At 31.0% G+C, this 13,869-nt stretch overlaps 1 protein-coding gene and 1 long non-coding RNA gene across 13 annotated transcripts in view; one reads left to right on the top strand and one right to left on the bottom strand.

Moving 5' to 3' along the window:
• The window catches only part of LOC127724579 (trichohyalin-like), an 81,705-nt gene that overhangs the window by 40,271 nt on the left and 27,565 nt on the right, over positions 1–13,869 (top strand). For 8 of the 12 annotated variants that reach the window (XM_052231582.1, XM_052231581.1, XM_052231579.1 and 5 more), the window contains 2 exons: positions 11,076–11,186; positions 12,338–12,550. In XM_052231582.1, coding sequence (XP_052087542.1) covers positions 11,076–11,186; positions 12,338–12,550 — 324 coding nt within the window. Of the gene's footprint in view, positions 1–11,075; positions 11,187–12,337; positions 12,551–13,594; positions 13,619–13,869 lie in introns of all 12 variants that reach the window. The other 4 variants (XM_052231585.1, XM_052231584.1, XM_052231587.1 and 1 more) reach the window with 2 other exon arrangements.
• LOC127724631 (uncharacterized) lies at positions 867–1,492 on the bottom strand. Its single transcript, XR_007992619.1, has 2 exons — positions 1,431–1,492; positions 867–990 (listed from the first exon to the last, which is right to left on the bottom strand). It is a non-coding gene; the product is annotated as an uncharacterized LOC127724631 (long non-coding RNA).

Below are 13,869 nucleotides of genomic sequence, written 5' to 3'. Positions count from 1 at the left end.
TTTTGATTAAGGGCTATTCCATTAAAATGTATACTTTACTTTTAATTATGTGGAAAAACTATGGTTTTATTTTTGATTAAGGGCTATTCCATTAAAATGTATACTTTACTTTTAATTATGTGGAAAAACTATGGTTTTATTTTTGATTAAGGGCTATTCCATTAAAATGTATACTTTACTTTTAATTATGTGGAAAAACTATGGTTTTATTTTTGATTAAGGGCTATTCCATTAAAATGTATACTTTACTTTTAATTATGTGGAAAAACTGTGGTTTTATTTTTGATTAAGGGCTATTCCATTAAAATGTACACTTTACTTTTAATTATTTGGAAAAACTATGGTTTTATTTTTGATTAAGGGCTATTCCATTAAAATGTATACTTTACTTTTAATTATTTGGAAAAACTATGGTTTTATTTTTGATTAAGGGCTATTCCATTAAAATGTATGTGGGAGGGTAGGAAAGGACTTAAAATATCCCTACAACCTAGAACCATTTTTGTCGAGCCTGCGACTTTTGTCGCAGAAAGCTCGACATAGGGATAGTGATCCGGCGGCGGCGGCGTTAGCTAACTTCTTAAAAGCTTTATATTTTAGAAGGTGGAAGGTCTGGATGCTTCATACTTTGTATATGGATGCCTCATGTTACGAAGTTTCCGTCAGTCACATGTCCAATGTCCTTGACCTCATTTTCATGGTTCAGTGACTACTTGAAAAAAAAGTTCAGATTTTTTGTAATGTTAGATTCTCTCTTATTATAAGTAATAGGATAACTATATTTGGTATGTGCGTACCTTGCAAGGTCCTCATGCCCGTTAGACAGTTTTCACTTGACCTCGACCTCATTTCATGGATCAGTGAACAAGGTTAAGTTTTGGTGGTCAAGTCCATATCTCAGATACTATAAGCAATAGGTCTAGTATATTCGGTGTATGGAAGGACTGTAAGGTGTACATGTCCAACTGGCAGGTGTCATCTGACCTTGACCTCATTTTCATGGTTCAGTGGTTATAGTTATGTTTTTGTGTTTTGGTCTGTTTTTCTTATACTGTATGCCATAGGTCTACTATATTTGGTGTATGGAATGATTGTAAGGTGTACATGTCTAGCGGGCAGGTGTCATCTGGCCTTGACCTCATTTTCATGGTTCAGTGGTCAAAGTTAAGTTTTTGAGTTTTGGTCTTTTTTTCTAATACTATATGCAATAGTTCAACTATATTTGGTATGTGCGTACCTTGCAAGGTCCTCATGCCCATCAGACAGTTTTCACTTGACCTCGACCTCATTTCATGGATCAATGAACAAGGTTAAGTTTTGGCGGTCAAGTCCATATCTCAGATACTATAAGCAATAGGTCTAGTATATTTGGTGTATGGAAGGACTGTAAGGTGTACATGTCCAACTGGCAGGTGTCATCTGACCTTGACCTCATTTTCATGGTTCAGTGGTTATAGTTAAGTTTTTGTGTTTTGGTCTGTTTTTCTTATACTATATGCAATAGTTCAACTATATTTGGTGTATGGAAATATTTTATGATCTATTTGGCAGTCACGCAGGTTTTATTTGACCTTGACCTCATTTTCAAGGTTCATTGCTCAGTGTTAAGTTTTTGTGTTTTGGTCTGTTTTTCTTAAACTATAAGCAATAGGTCAACTATATTTGTTGTATGGAAGAATTGTTAGCTGTACATGCCTGTCTAGCATGGTTCATCTGACCTTGACCTCATTTTCATGTTTCATTGGTCAATGTTTAGTTTACTTGGTTAATGTTAAGTTTATGTGACAGTTGTAATAAAGCTTTATATTTAGGACTATCAACATAATATCAATGATTAGTAAAGAAGGCGAGACATTTCAGCGTGTGCACTCTTGTTTAGATAATTTTGCATAATGGTTATAGATGCATACTGAAAAAAGACCCATGACCCACATTCAATAATTAAACTTCCCTTCCTTTCTACATAAGAAAATGCCTGTACCAAGTCAGGAATATGACAGTTGTTATCCATTCGTTTGATGTGTTTGTTTTTTTGATTTTGCCATTTGATTTGGGACTTTCCTTTTTGAATTTTCCTCAGAGTTCAGTATTTTTGTGATTTTACTTTTTCCTACCCTTCCACATACATTTTAATGGAATAGCCCTAACCAAATTAAAGAAAAAACAACTGTTGACTGAAGACTGTTTGAATCGATATGTAGATGCTCTTAAATAAAGTCATTAACCCATCTATTTTTTTTTGAGTTAATTCCAAATAGTATAGAAAAATGTTGGTTTTCCTCAACAACAAAAGTTGATGAGGAGATATCGTAGTTTGGTGCATGTAACACACACACTTCTTTTTTGCCTTCCATAAAGTTTCCCCATTAAGATTTTTATCATATCCAATTTTTATACGACCGCAAAAAAATTTTTGTGGTCGTATATTGGTATGACGTTGGCGTCGTCGTCGTCCGAAGACGCATTAGTTTTCGCACTCTAACTTTAGTTGAAGTGAATGGATCTCTATGAAATTTTACCATAAGGTTCAATATCACAAAAGGAAGGTGGGGATTGATTTTGGGGGTTATGGTACCAACAGTTAAGGAATTAGGGGCCAAAAAGGGGCCAAAAATAAGCATATTCTAGTTTCCAGACAATAACTGTGGAACGGTGTATGGATCTCTCTGAAATTATACTACAAGTTTCCATACCACAAAGGGATGGTTAGGATTTGCTTTGTGGGGTTATGGCTCAAACCGTTTAAGAATTAGGGGCAAAAAAGGGGGAAAAACAAGGTTGTCCTGGTTAATGGACAAATACTTTAGTACAAAACATAATTTAAAGCAGTGTAAGGGAGATAAATCAAATACATCATTGAAATTATCTCCCTTACACTGCTTTTAAATTATGTATAAAGTAATGGTTAATGACCAATTAAGATAATTTAAAACAGTGTAAGGGAGGTAATCCAAATACAACGTTTTGGTTACTTCCCTTACACTGCTTTTAAATTATGTTTAAAGAAATGCATATTTATAAAGGAAGACCAGTAAAAATATCTGCAAATGTTGCATCTTTTTTTTTTACAAAAAAATCCATATGAAAGATTTGACACTATATTTTAAATTCTATTATAAAATAGAATAAGTTAGCACTATGGTAAATTTAAATGGGTAATTATGGTTGCAAACTCCATTGGAAATTTGAATTGAGATTATGACCATATCTTGAGGGAAAGAATTTTTTGGGGGAAAAAAGGGGGGGGTAAAAAGAAATTGTGGGGGGTCAATTTTTTCTCATTTCAGATTTCAGAAATAAAAAAGAATTATTCTTCAAATATTATTTTTTTTTCAAATTTCAAATATTGAAAAATTTCAAGAAGTAATCTTTAATTGCACATTATGGCGCATTAGATTTGTAAAATCTTTGACCACATTTATTTATTTGTTATGCCGAATCTCACCGTGTATTTAGATTTTTAATTTTGGGTCCAGTTTTCAAATTGGTCTACATTAAGGTCCAAAGGGTCCAAAATTAAACTTTGTTTGATTTTAACAAAAATTGAATATATGGGGTTCTTTGATATGCTGAATCTAAACATGTATTTAGATTTTTGATTTTTGGCCCAGTTTCAAGTTGGTCCAAATTGGCGTCCAAAATTAAACTTTGTTTGATTTCAACAAAAATTGAATATATGGAGTTCTTTGATATGCTGAATCTAACCATGTATTTAGATTTTTATTTGTGGACCCCGCTATCAAATTGGTTCATATTGAGGTGAAAAGGGTCCAAAATTAAACTTTGTTTGATTTCATCAAAAATTGAATTATTGGGGTTCTTTGATATGCCAAATCTAACCGTGTTTTTAGATTTTTAATTTTGGGTCCCGTTTTTTGAAATTGGTCTACATTAAGGTCCAAAGGGTCCAAAATTAAACTTAGTTTGATTTTAACAAAAATTTAATTCTTGTTGCTCATTGGAACAAAAAGCGAAGACCACTGTACCTCTGGGGAATGAGAAAGTATAGTTTAGAAAGGGACGTCCCCAGAGGAACGAGGTCTCCACTCTAGTAAGATTTTGAGATCATTATATATATGGTCTATTGATGGTTGATATAATGTTTCAATTAGAACATTTAAATATTTGTCTCCCTTTTTGGGCAAATAGATGGTCATTTATATATTGAAATGTCAGTATCATCAAAGTTTTATATGGATCTGCCCATCAGTGTATTACTTAATTTTACATAGCTTCATATTGGAAAGTTAAAATATGTAAATTAAGTTTGTTTCAATTTTTGTAAAGGGAGTTAAAAATTATGTTACCATGCTTTACCAGTTATGTTTATACAAGTTATCTAATTTAAGATAAAAAGCGCTATCTTGGGTAAAGTGTTTAATCGGTTAGGTATTAAAAAAAAATGTCACCTTTAATTTCCTTAAGCAAATTCTCCATGATTAAAATCTGGATATCTTTATCAATTTCATTTAAAAAAAAATTCTAGCGAGTTGTCAAATAGTTTGGTTTTTCAGAATCCCAATGGGGCTAACTCTTTTGATACCCCTGTCAGTCTGTCCTTAATGAAATTAACATTACGTTTTTTTCTCAGGAACTACAAAACAGAGCTTTATGAAAATCGGCAGAAAGCTTTCTGTAAGCATATTATAATATGTGATGTGTTTTCACATTCATTGCTCTTCAAATTCCTGTTAACCAAATTCTTATATATATTGTTACATGAAATGGCCATGAATAAACAATTTCTTAGCATTTTTCTCAGGATTTTCGTGTCAAAGCCTCCTGATATTTAGTATATAGTTTCATGTGAGAATGCTTTAACATGTTTAGTGTTTACACATTCATCACTTATCAACTTCCTGTTTACCAAAAACTTCTAGCAGGGATATCATTAGTGAGCAAGAGGTCTTAGTCTATTAAATTTGTTCATTTTGTTTTCAATTTAAATTAGCAATTGCTGAAAAATTCAGCCATTTGCAAGAGATTGGTTTTAGTTGGTATAATGGTATAAAGAAAGGGCAATGAAACAAATGCATCAGCTTTGATTGATTGTTTCTCATTGAATTTTTTAAGATTGGAGAGAAAGAACACTATTTTCATATCATATTTAGTAGCCTTTACAAGATATTCCAGTGTTATCTCCCCTTGTTAGGCTCAAAACAGTCAATTGGAGAATAAATACCTAACTATTAGCCACACATGTATCAAAAAAGAATTATTTTCAATATGAAAACTTTTATTATGATAAAACTCCTGATTAACTTTATTTTATATTTGGTGAAGAAAGATTGGAATTTTCATAAAAATGAAGAAAAAAAGAAGCTGGGATCCATAGTGATTGTTGTGTCTTTCTGTAAATTTGTCAGTCCACACAGGTATACACAACTCCTACTATACATCAATCTCAAGTTTTTTTCATTAATGAGTTACACTAGTTGACCAGGGCTCAATCGGCTAAAATGACGTCGTCGAACAATCGGTTCTGACTGTGACTTAATAACATAAGAATTGTGACATAGGTAATTTAATAAAAACTGATATTGATCAAAGTTCTAAAGATACTGGTAATATTTGCTAGTGTATAAATTCCAAAAGAAATAATACTTTTCATGAATGTAATGTAAAGACTGTTATATTTATGGCAATATAAGATAGAAAATATTAATTGAAGAGTAAATTTTTAATTTGAATTTATGAGTGGATGCATTAGGGACAGATCCAGGATTTTAGGTTAGGGGGGGCGCAAACTTAAATTTTCCCCCCAGCAGAGCGAGGCGAAAATTTTTTTGAGGTAAAAATTATCGAAATATTCTTTATTAAGCTGAGGACAACCCATGCTTTGCAAATTTTTTTTGGGGGGGGGGAGGAACGCCTGCCACACACCCGCCTGAATCCTGTGTATGTTGCTAATCAGTTAGCAGCCTGTACATTCATATGATGTTTTGTCATAGTTAAAAGCTTTTAAAACATCTTCACTTTATTTGTATGCTATCTGGTCATTTCTTTTTCAACAGCCTTTGACAAAGACATTTTAGGCTGCAATGTCTTATAAACTTTCATTGTTAAGTGTATTTTTTGTTTGGTTGTTTATTTCTTTATATAAAGTGGTTGTACCTTCAGTCATTTTTTAAAATATCTAAATAAAAAGTTTAGGTATAAATATGAAGAGTTTTGAGCATTTTTCTCGTAATATTTTTCTCTCATCAAGTTGTTATAAAGATTTTGTCACAACAAAATTCGACTTTAAGTCATTATAAAACAAGAATGTGTCCATAGTACACGGATGCCCCACTTGCACTATCATTTTCTATGTTCAGTGGACCATGAAATTGGGGTCACACAGACCGAAAAACATAATGCCCCTCTACTATCGTAGGTTGGGCATAAAAACGGAGACCAATATTCCTTTGGGGAATAGTTCACTTAAAACTTATTATGTGGGCCAATTTTATCGAATTTTATGAAATCCCCAAAGGAACAAGGCCTCCACTATATTAAAGGTTTTGAGCTCTTAAATATATGATTAGATCAAATCTGAGATGAAGTTTCATTCCAAACATTTGAATATTTGTCTCAGTTTTTTAGCAAATAAACATTCAATTTATATGAAAATCTCAATATTTCCCAAATTCTGTATAGTTCTACATATTAGTTTATGAATGAATGTTAAATACCTTCTTTTGTCAGGCTAAATGTGTATATAAATTGCTTTTCATTTTTGCTAAATGTGTATATAAATTGCTTTTCATTTTTGCTAAATGTGTATATAAATTGCTTTTCATTTTTGCTAAATGTGTATATAAATTGCTTTTCATTTTTGCTAAATGTGTATATAAATTGCTTTTCAATTTTTGCTAAATGTGTATATAAATTGCTTTTCATTTTTGCTAAATGTGTATATAAATTGCTTTTCAATTTTGTAAAGGGAGTTAACAATTATATAACCATGATGCATCTCTGTCACTGATGCAACAATTTATTGATTAAAGGTAAAAGTGTTAAAAGATTATTTATAGTGTGTTCAAGTTTCTCTTTACATTTGAAATTTTTATTTGCAGGTAAATAATTTCTTGTTGGAGAAACGTGATTAATATGTAATATTAAAGGATGAATGAAATTTACCTAAAATTAGAATTACAGTAAATCAAGTGTAAATTTATTTATTCCTATGATATCGTATATCAAACTTACATATGATCTGATGAGATAAAAAGTCAAAAACTATGAAGGAGAAAAAAATTTATTTGATAAAAAAGCACAAAAATACTTAAAAAATTATTTACAGCAAAGGAAAGACATTTACTTTACATATTATTAATAGTCTTTCAGAATGACACAGGTATAATTCAACCATAATATATATATATATATAGAAAAGATAACGTTTATTGATTTTTTATTAACCACAAGAATTTTAAATAAGTAACAAATAAATACAAGAATTTGAATAAATAAAATCCACAGTATTCAAATGTATTTGCTAAAGTTCAATACCACAGGTCATTAAGCAACCAAAAGTCACTCTAAAATTTAAAAAAAAATCCACTAAGACACACCACTGTCGATTTTGAAGGAGATAGTTAGTCTGGTCAGCCTATTCTTAAACGGCAAGTTCTTCTTACAGAGAAATGTTCATTGAATGTTGACAGTCTGTTGTTGATTTTTTTTTGTATTTCTTTGACATGGATCTTGATACCACTAGCTGCTACCTATATATGGTTGACTTCTGTCTTGGCTGGAGTTTTCTGAAGTATGTTGATCCGGACGTAGATGTTTTGGTGTGCATGGTTCACATGCTTCTTGAGTTTGCCGTACCATCCCTCTTTAAGTGGTTTTTGATGCATGTATGGTCCAATGTCATTGCTGACATTTGTTTCTTTTTTACCAGCACTCTTGTCTATAATGCATAGAAAAGGGGGTGTTGTGTATTAGTTAAGTTTCAGTTCAGTATATTTTATACTCTTTTATTTGGTTAATGTTTTAGCACCATTTTACATAACAACAGGCCCGCAATGTTGTCACTTGCCGACGTCTCTGTATTTAGCATTGACTCCAAGTAAAGCGTATGAAACATTGAAGACATTCTTGAGTTTATAGAGTCGGCCACATTACTTGACTTTATTATCAACAAGTTCAAAACAGGGGGGTTATGTTTTCTGGTCTGTTAGTTGGTCGGTTATTCTATCAAGTAACAGAGTTTTTGGTTAAGATAGTTTCCCATGAAGTTGTGGTAATTTCAACTTGAAATTTAGTACACATATTTATTATGATGTAATTTTTTTATCTCAATTTCATGGTCCACTGATATATAGAAATATTACAGTGTGAAATTTAATAGTAAATTATCAGTTTCCAGTTCTTGTTCAAGGTAATTAATACCATCAAGTCATGATAACATAAACATCAACTTCAAACTAAGAACACACAATATATGTTGTCACAATTCACTGAACACAAAATGTGATAATGTGGCAAGACATGCATGACGCAGGTTTCTTCAAAAGTGATGATTTTCTAAAAATTGTTTGACATTTCACAGTGATATCATACTTTAACTTTGTTTAAACCTGTTTATTTACTTTTGACTTTAATTATTTATCCCTTGTAATTTTTTATTAACTGTGTATTTGCATTTAGGTGTCACAGGTCAAATTTATTCATTCATTGTGTGTTAATTTACATTTTTGGATTGAGTTAAGCCTTCCAAGTGATATTTTATAGTGTGTTTTTCTATGTTGTGATGTTATACTATTGTTTCAGAAAAGGGAGAAGGTTTGGTACCATTAAAATGTTTAATCCCACTGCAAATGTTTGCACCTGTACTAAGTCAGGAATCTGATTACAGTAGTTGTCGTCTGTTTATGTAGTTCATACGTGTTTCTCGTTTCTCATTTTTATATACTGTAAAAGCAGAAATTTTCGTGGAGGATTTAATTTCGTTTATTTCGTGGAAAGAATATATCCACGAAATTAAAACCCACACGAAAATTTAACCTACATATAATATCACTTCCATTTAATGGAAACCACGAAATTAAATCCCCATGAAATTTTATATAGAGACAAAACCACAAAATTTTAACCCCACGAAAATTAATGTTTCTACAGTAGATTAGACCGTTGGTTTTCCTGTTTGAATGGTTTTACACTAGTAATTTTTTGGCGCCCTTTATAGCTTGCTGTTCGGTGTGAGCCAATGCTCCGTGTTGAAGACCGTACCTTGACCTATAATGGTTTACTTTTATAAATTGTAACTTGGATGGAGAGTTGTCTCATTGGCACTCATACCACATCTTCCTATATCTATTGTGTCCGTAATGAACACAGTCTTGTTATATTAAAAAAAAGACGGTAGAACTTGTTCTGTGTTTAGCATCTTTAACATATGTTAATCCTGTGTCACTGGGAACCTAATTTTTTGTAACAATATTTTGATAAAAACTACAGTTACCTTCCCGTAAAAAGTTTGTTATCTAGTGGTAGTATTTTAAACCTTATTTGTTATAAACACTTTGCTAATCTACAATCTTAAAAATGAATATAAGATATTTTGTACGTTACAATCTTGCCCTATGTACATGGTTAGTTTCTAAAAAACATTCAATTTTTTTAATCTGTAACTGTTATAAAAGGAAAAACAAAGACCTTGTTTCTCCATGGGTATTTGCATTATTAATTTCAGTGATCATAAAGACACTGATATTAATAATGCAATATCGATGGAGAACCTGATCTCCGATAGTAGGTGACTGTGACCTATTTATATAGATGCTCTTCAACATTTCTCAAGATAATCTGATTTTTGATATTTGAATACTTTCAATTGTTTTGTTTCAAATAGATGTCCAGTTTTTTAAAAAGTTATTTTGACATTTATTTTTATATGAATATTTGGTATTTACAATTGATCTATTTTAAGGAAATTATTTCAAAGAGATTTTAAGAGATGTTGATGTTTATCTTTATGACAGACCTTTCAAGAAGGGAGATAACAAATTTGACATTCTCTGTAAAAGCTCAGTTATTCAATTTACCTTTCGCTTAAAACATAAGTTTTAAAAAGTTGTCCGGAAATTTCAGCAAATTAAAAAAAAAAAATCCAATTTTGAGCCTCATTTTTCTTAAAAACGAGCATTGTAGCCATGCATTTGTTCAACAATCTCATCCTGATGTAAGACATGTCAGGATAACAAAATTAGCAATATAATGAGAAACTGTATCAATTCCATTTGAATTAACTATCCCTTTACAAGCCTGATACACTGGTTTGAAGAAAAAAATGTCAGATGGATAAATGAATAGAATAGAGGCAGTAGATACCAAGGGGAACAATTACATTCAAAACTCATAAGTTGAGATGAACTGACAATACCATGGCAAAAAAGGTACAAGACAAAGACAAACAAGTTCACAAAACACTACATAGAAAAGTTAAGATTGAGCAACATCAACCCCAACAAACACTATTCTCAGGAAGGGAAAATAGATCCTGCTCCACTATTGCCACCCATCATGTTGCTCCTATACTATATGTTGATAACTTATATTAAGTACTGTAGAAAACCATATAGAATAAACATAAATTTGGAGAGTAAAGAAATTTAATTAAATTGACCATGTGAAAGAATTATTGTTCAAAATTTTATTGACTGACTGACAGGATTACAATAAGTTGCCCATCAAAAGTGGACAAAAAGCAAATTGAAATATGAATAAAAATTCTGAAAATCAAACTCACTCAGCAGGAACATATTTTGTGGCATAGAAACTTGGTTACTGTAAATTCAGAAATTATTGCAATGTTTTTATTATTGCGAAAAATGCGACAGGGTTATAATCGCAATAATTTAAACTCGCATTTTAAAATTTTTTATATGAATTAAACAGGATTTTTCTCAATATCACAAAAATTAAAATCGCATTTTAGTCTAAAATGACAAAATCGCAATAATAAATGCACACAATAATTTCTGAATTTACAGTAATTGATTTTTGCTTTACTTAATTACTAATAATATGTTAAAGTAAGTAGATGTAGTATGTTATTTTGTATGAATGTATGTTGTATTTTTCAGAAGTGAACGAAGAGTCCAAGCCATTAGAGAAATCACAATCAGAATTAGATAGAGAGAATGCAAAAAGATTGCTGGCTGAATTGGAAGCCAAGAAGAAGAAAGAAAAACAAGGTAAGACAGAACTTGAAAAATATGGGGGGAAAAACTATTTCCTATCTTGTCATTGTTTTCTCTATGATACATATTAATAATGAACATAAAGACATAATTTTGAAAGCTTTGCTGATATAGGGGCCATATTGTGGCCTTATCAAACATACTTTTTTGCAACAGAAAGATCATTTGGGTTTGGTATACTTTCTCACAAAAAAGTATGTGGGTCCATGACTACCAATTGAAGCAAAAACTATTCATATGTAGGAAAAAATAGTCTCGCCTATAAATTTACAATGAATGAGTGCATTTATGACATTACTATGATGTCATTTGCTATTTTTTTAAATGCCAGATACATTTACACATTTTTCATAAATTACTAAGTTTTTATTTTTTGGAATTTAGAACTGATATTGATTGACCCTTCGTGAACTTACTTAATCTGAAAGTAAAGACAGCCAAAATTTACTGTTGGAAATAATTTATAATCGTCTTTGTTTTGATTGTTCATTTAACGGGATGAATGATCTTATGTATAGGGGTAATAGGTGTAACTTTTGTCCTTTAACATAACATTGCTCTGTCATGTCTTTGTGAATGATGTTTTGGGTCAATTTGAACATCCAAAACAGTAATATTCTCTTACCAAAGCCATCTCTGAATTTTGTGCTATTTTCACATTTCTTGATCGGTGTGAGAAAAATATTTCTCCTCACTAGTGAAATATCTGTTCTCGGCAAATGATTGGTCGAAGTTTAATTATGACCTCAAATTTTCTTGGTTTCTTCTGAATTTCCTATTGTGATGTCATGAAAAAAAGCGACCATGTCTGATGACGTTACATATAAAGAACACAACTTTCTGTAAATCTTTGAAAAGGAAGGATAAAAATAGTTAGAGAAACAGATTTCACCACTATAACTTGTGTATTACAATACTTCTCCACTCTCAACAGTTAAATTTGAATTATTTAAAAAGCTTTGCAAGCCTCACGCTTTAAATATTAAAATTTAACTGTCTCGAGTGGAGAAAAATCGTAACACACTTGCTGCAGTGGTGGAATCTATATATCTCTGAATTGCTTCATAATAATGTTTATCTCCTTGTATTTCTTAAATATTTAATTTGATTTCTCAGTGAAAAACAGTTATTTTAACCATTTTAAGTTGTGATAGTACCAGTTGAGGTTGTCAAACCTCCTCAAGTTCAAATAATGCAGGAAAGTGAAATAATTGAGGAGGAGGAAGAGGAGGAGGAGGTGGTGGAAGAAAAAAAGGAGATTGATAGTAGTAAAACTCCTTCTACTAAACTTCCCATTATGCCTCTCTCAAAAGCTGGTAAAAGCTTGCCTTCACAGCCTGCAGCCAAACCAAAGGGAGGTAACCACAGTCCATACTTGGTGTTGTTTGGTGTAACACTTGTCATATGTGTGTTCCCCACTGTATTTTCTCACTGTGTGTTGTCTAAATATTATGTAATACAGGTGTAAAATATAATTCATACAATTAAAATATGCAATGCTTTTGTATATTTTTGCAAAACTAATGTTCATTCTGGTGCAGGTTTCTGATCAGTGGACATTTGTTTTATACACCATTGCACTACTCTGCTTAAAAATAATTGCTGGTGAAAAGTTGCTGTTGTGTGTCAAGTGTTCCAGCTAAATAATCCTAATTCATAATTCAATATATCTATGTGTTTTGAACCCATATATGAATACTGTGACATCTATCCTAATGTTCCTTTATATTTTTTCCTTTGTTAACCTACATGTATTTAGTTCTATCTGAAGGCACCCTTCACCAAGATTAAACAAAAGAAAATCATTTGGATCTAATGTTTATGTCCTTTTCATAGAATCCTGATTTTAGTAGGTGATCCATATCAGCATGTCTACTTTTGTTTATTCTCGCGAAACATTGCTGTTGTTTGTAGTGATGAAATCCTTTTGTATTCTTTTCTAGATATATCATAAAGTTTTACTTTTGATTGTATGTAATTTATAACATTTAATTTTCTGTTTGTACCTCATGAATTGAAATATTTTACTAGATATCTATGAGGGTTTGAAAATTTCCATAAATACGTTTTCAGGGTACTCGTATTCTTTAGAGAGAATGAAATCTTCTAGAACCAGAAATTTTAGATAATGTGAAGAATTTCGGGTCCTAAGCAGGTTTATTTAATAGGAAAACCCTCATAATTTAGAAAGAAAACCATTTGAAATTTTCCTGTATTTGTTATTTAGAAATTGATACATTGAAAAACAAATAGATTTTTACTATCAGCATGCAGAAATTCATTTCTAAAACAGGAAACATGCAAATTGTATAGAAAGCATGTTATAGAAAAAAATTAAGTTTTCTTTAAACAGCCATATTATATTACAATTTAATAAAGTTTATTTTTTTCACTTCAATCAGTCAGATGGTTGGATCAGGTAAACGGTAAGTGTCGAAAATTCTTGAATACTTGAGCAGAAAAATAGGTAAAATAGGCTTGAAAGGTTTTTCATTTCTTGAAGATAAGGATTTTTGGCTTTGAAAATATCAAACCTTGCTTTTATATCCAGTTTAATCGCAACTAATCCATATTAAATGCGCAAAGATTTAAATTACATGTATTAACAATTTTATATGGCTACTATGGAAGGGGAAATAACTCTAATACTTTTGTGTTCTTATTTGCATTTTCTTTG

The sequence above is a fragment of the Mytilus californianus genome, unplaced genomic scaffold (assembly GCF_021869535.1).
Source record: "Mytilus californianus isolate M0D057914Y unplaced genomic scaffold, xbMytCali1.0.p SCAF_14, whole genome shotgun sequence".
Taxonomy (NCBI): Eukaryota; Metazoa; Mollusca; class Bivalvia; order Mytilida; family Mytilidae; genus Mytilus; species Mytilus californianus.
The sequence above is the reverse complement of the archived record's forward strand: the minus strand, read 5'-3'. Positions and strand labels throughout refer to the sequence as shown.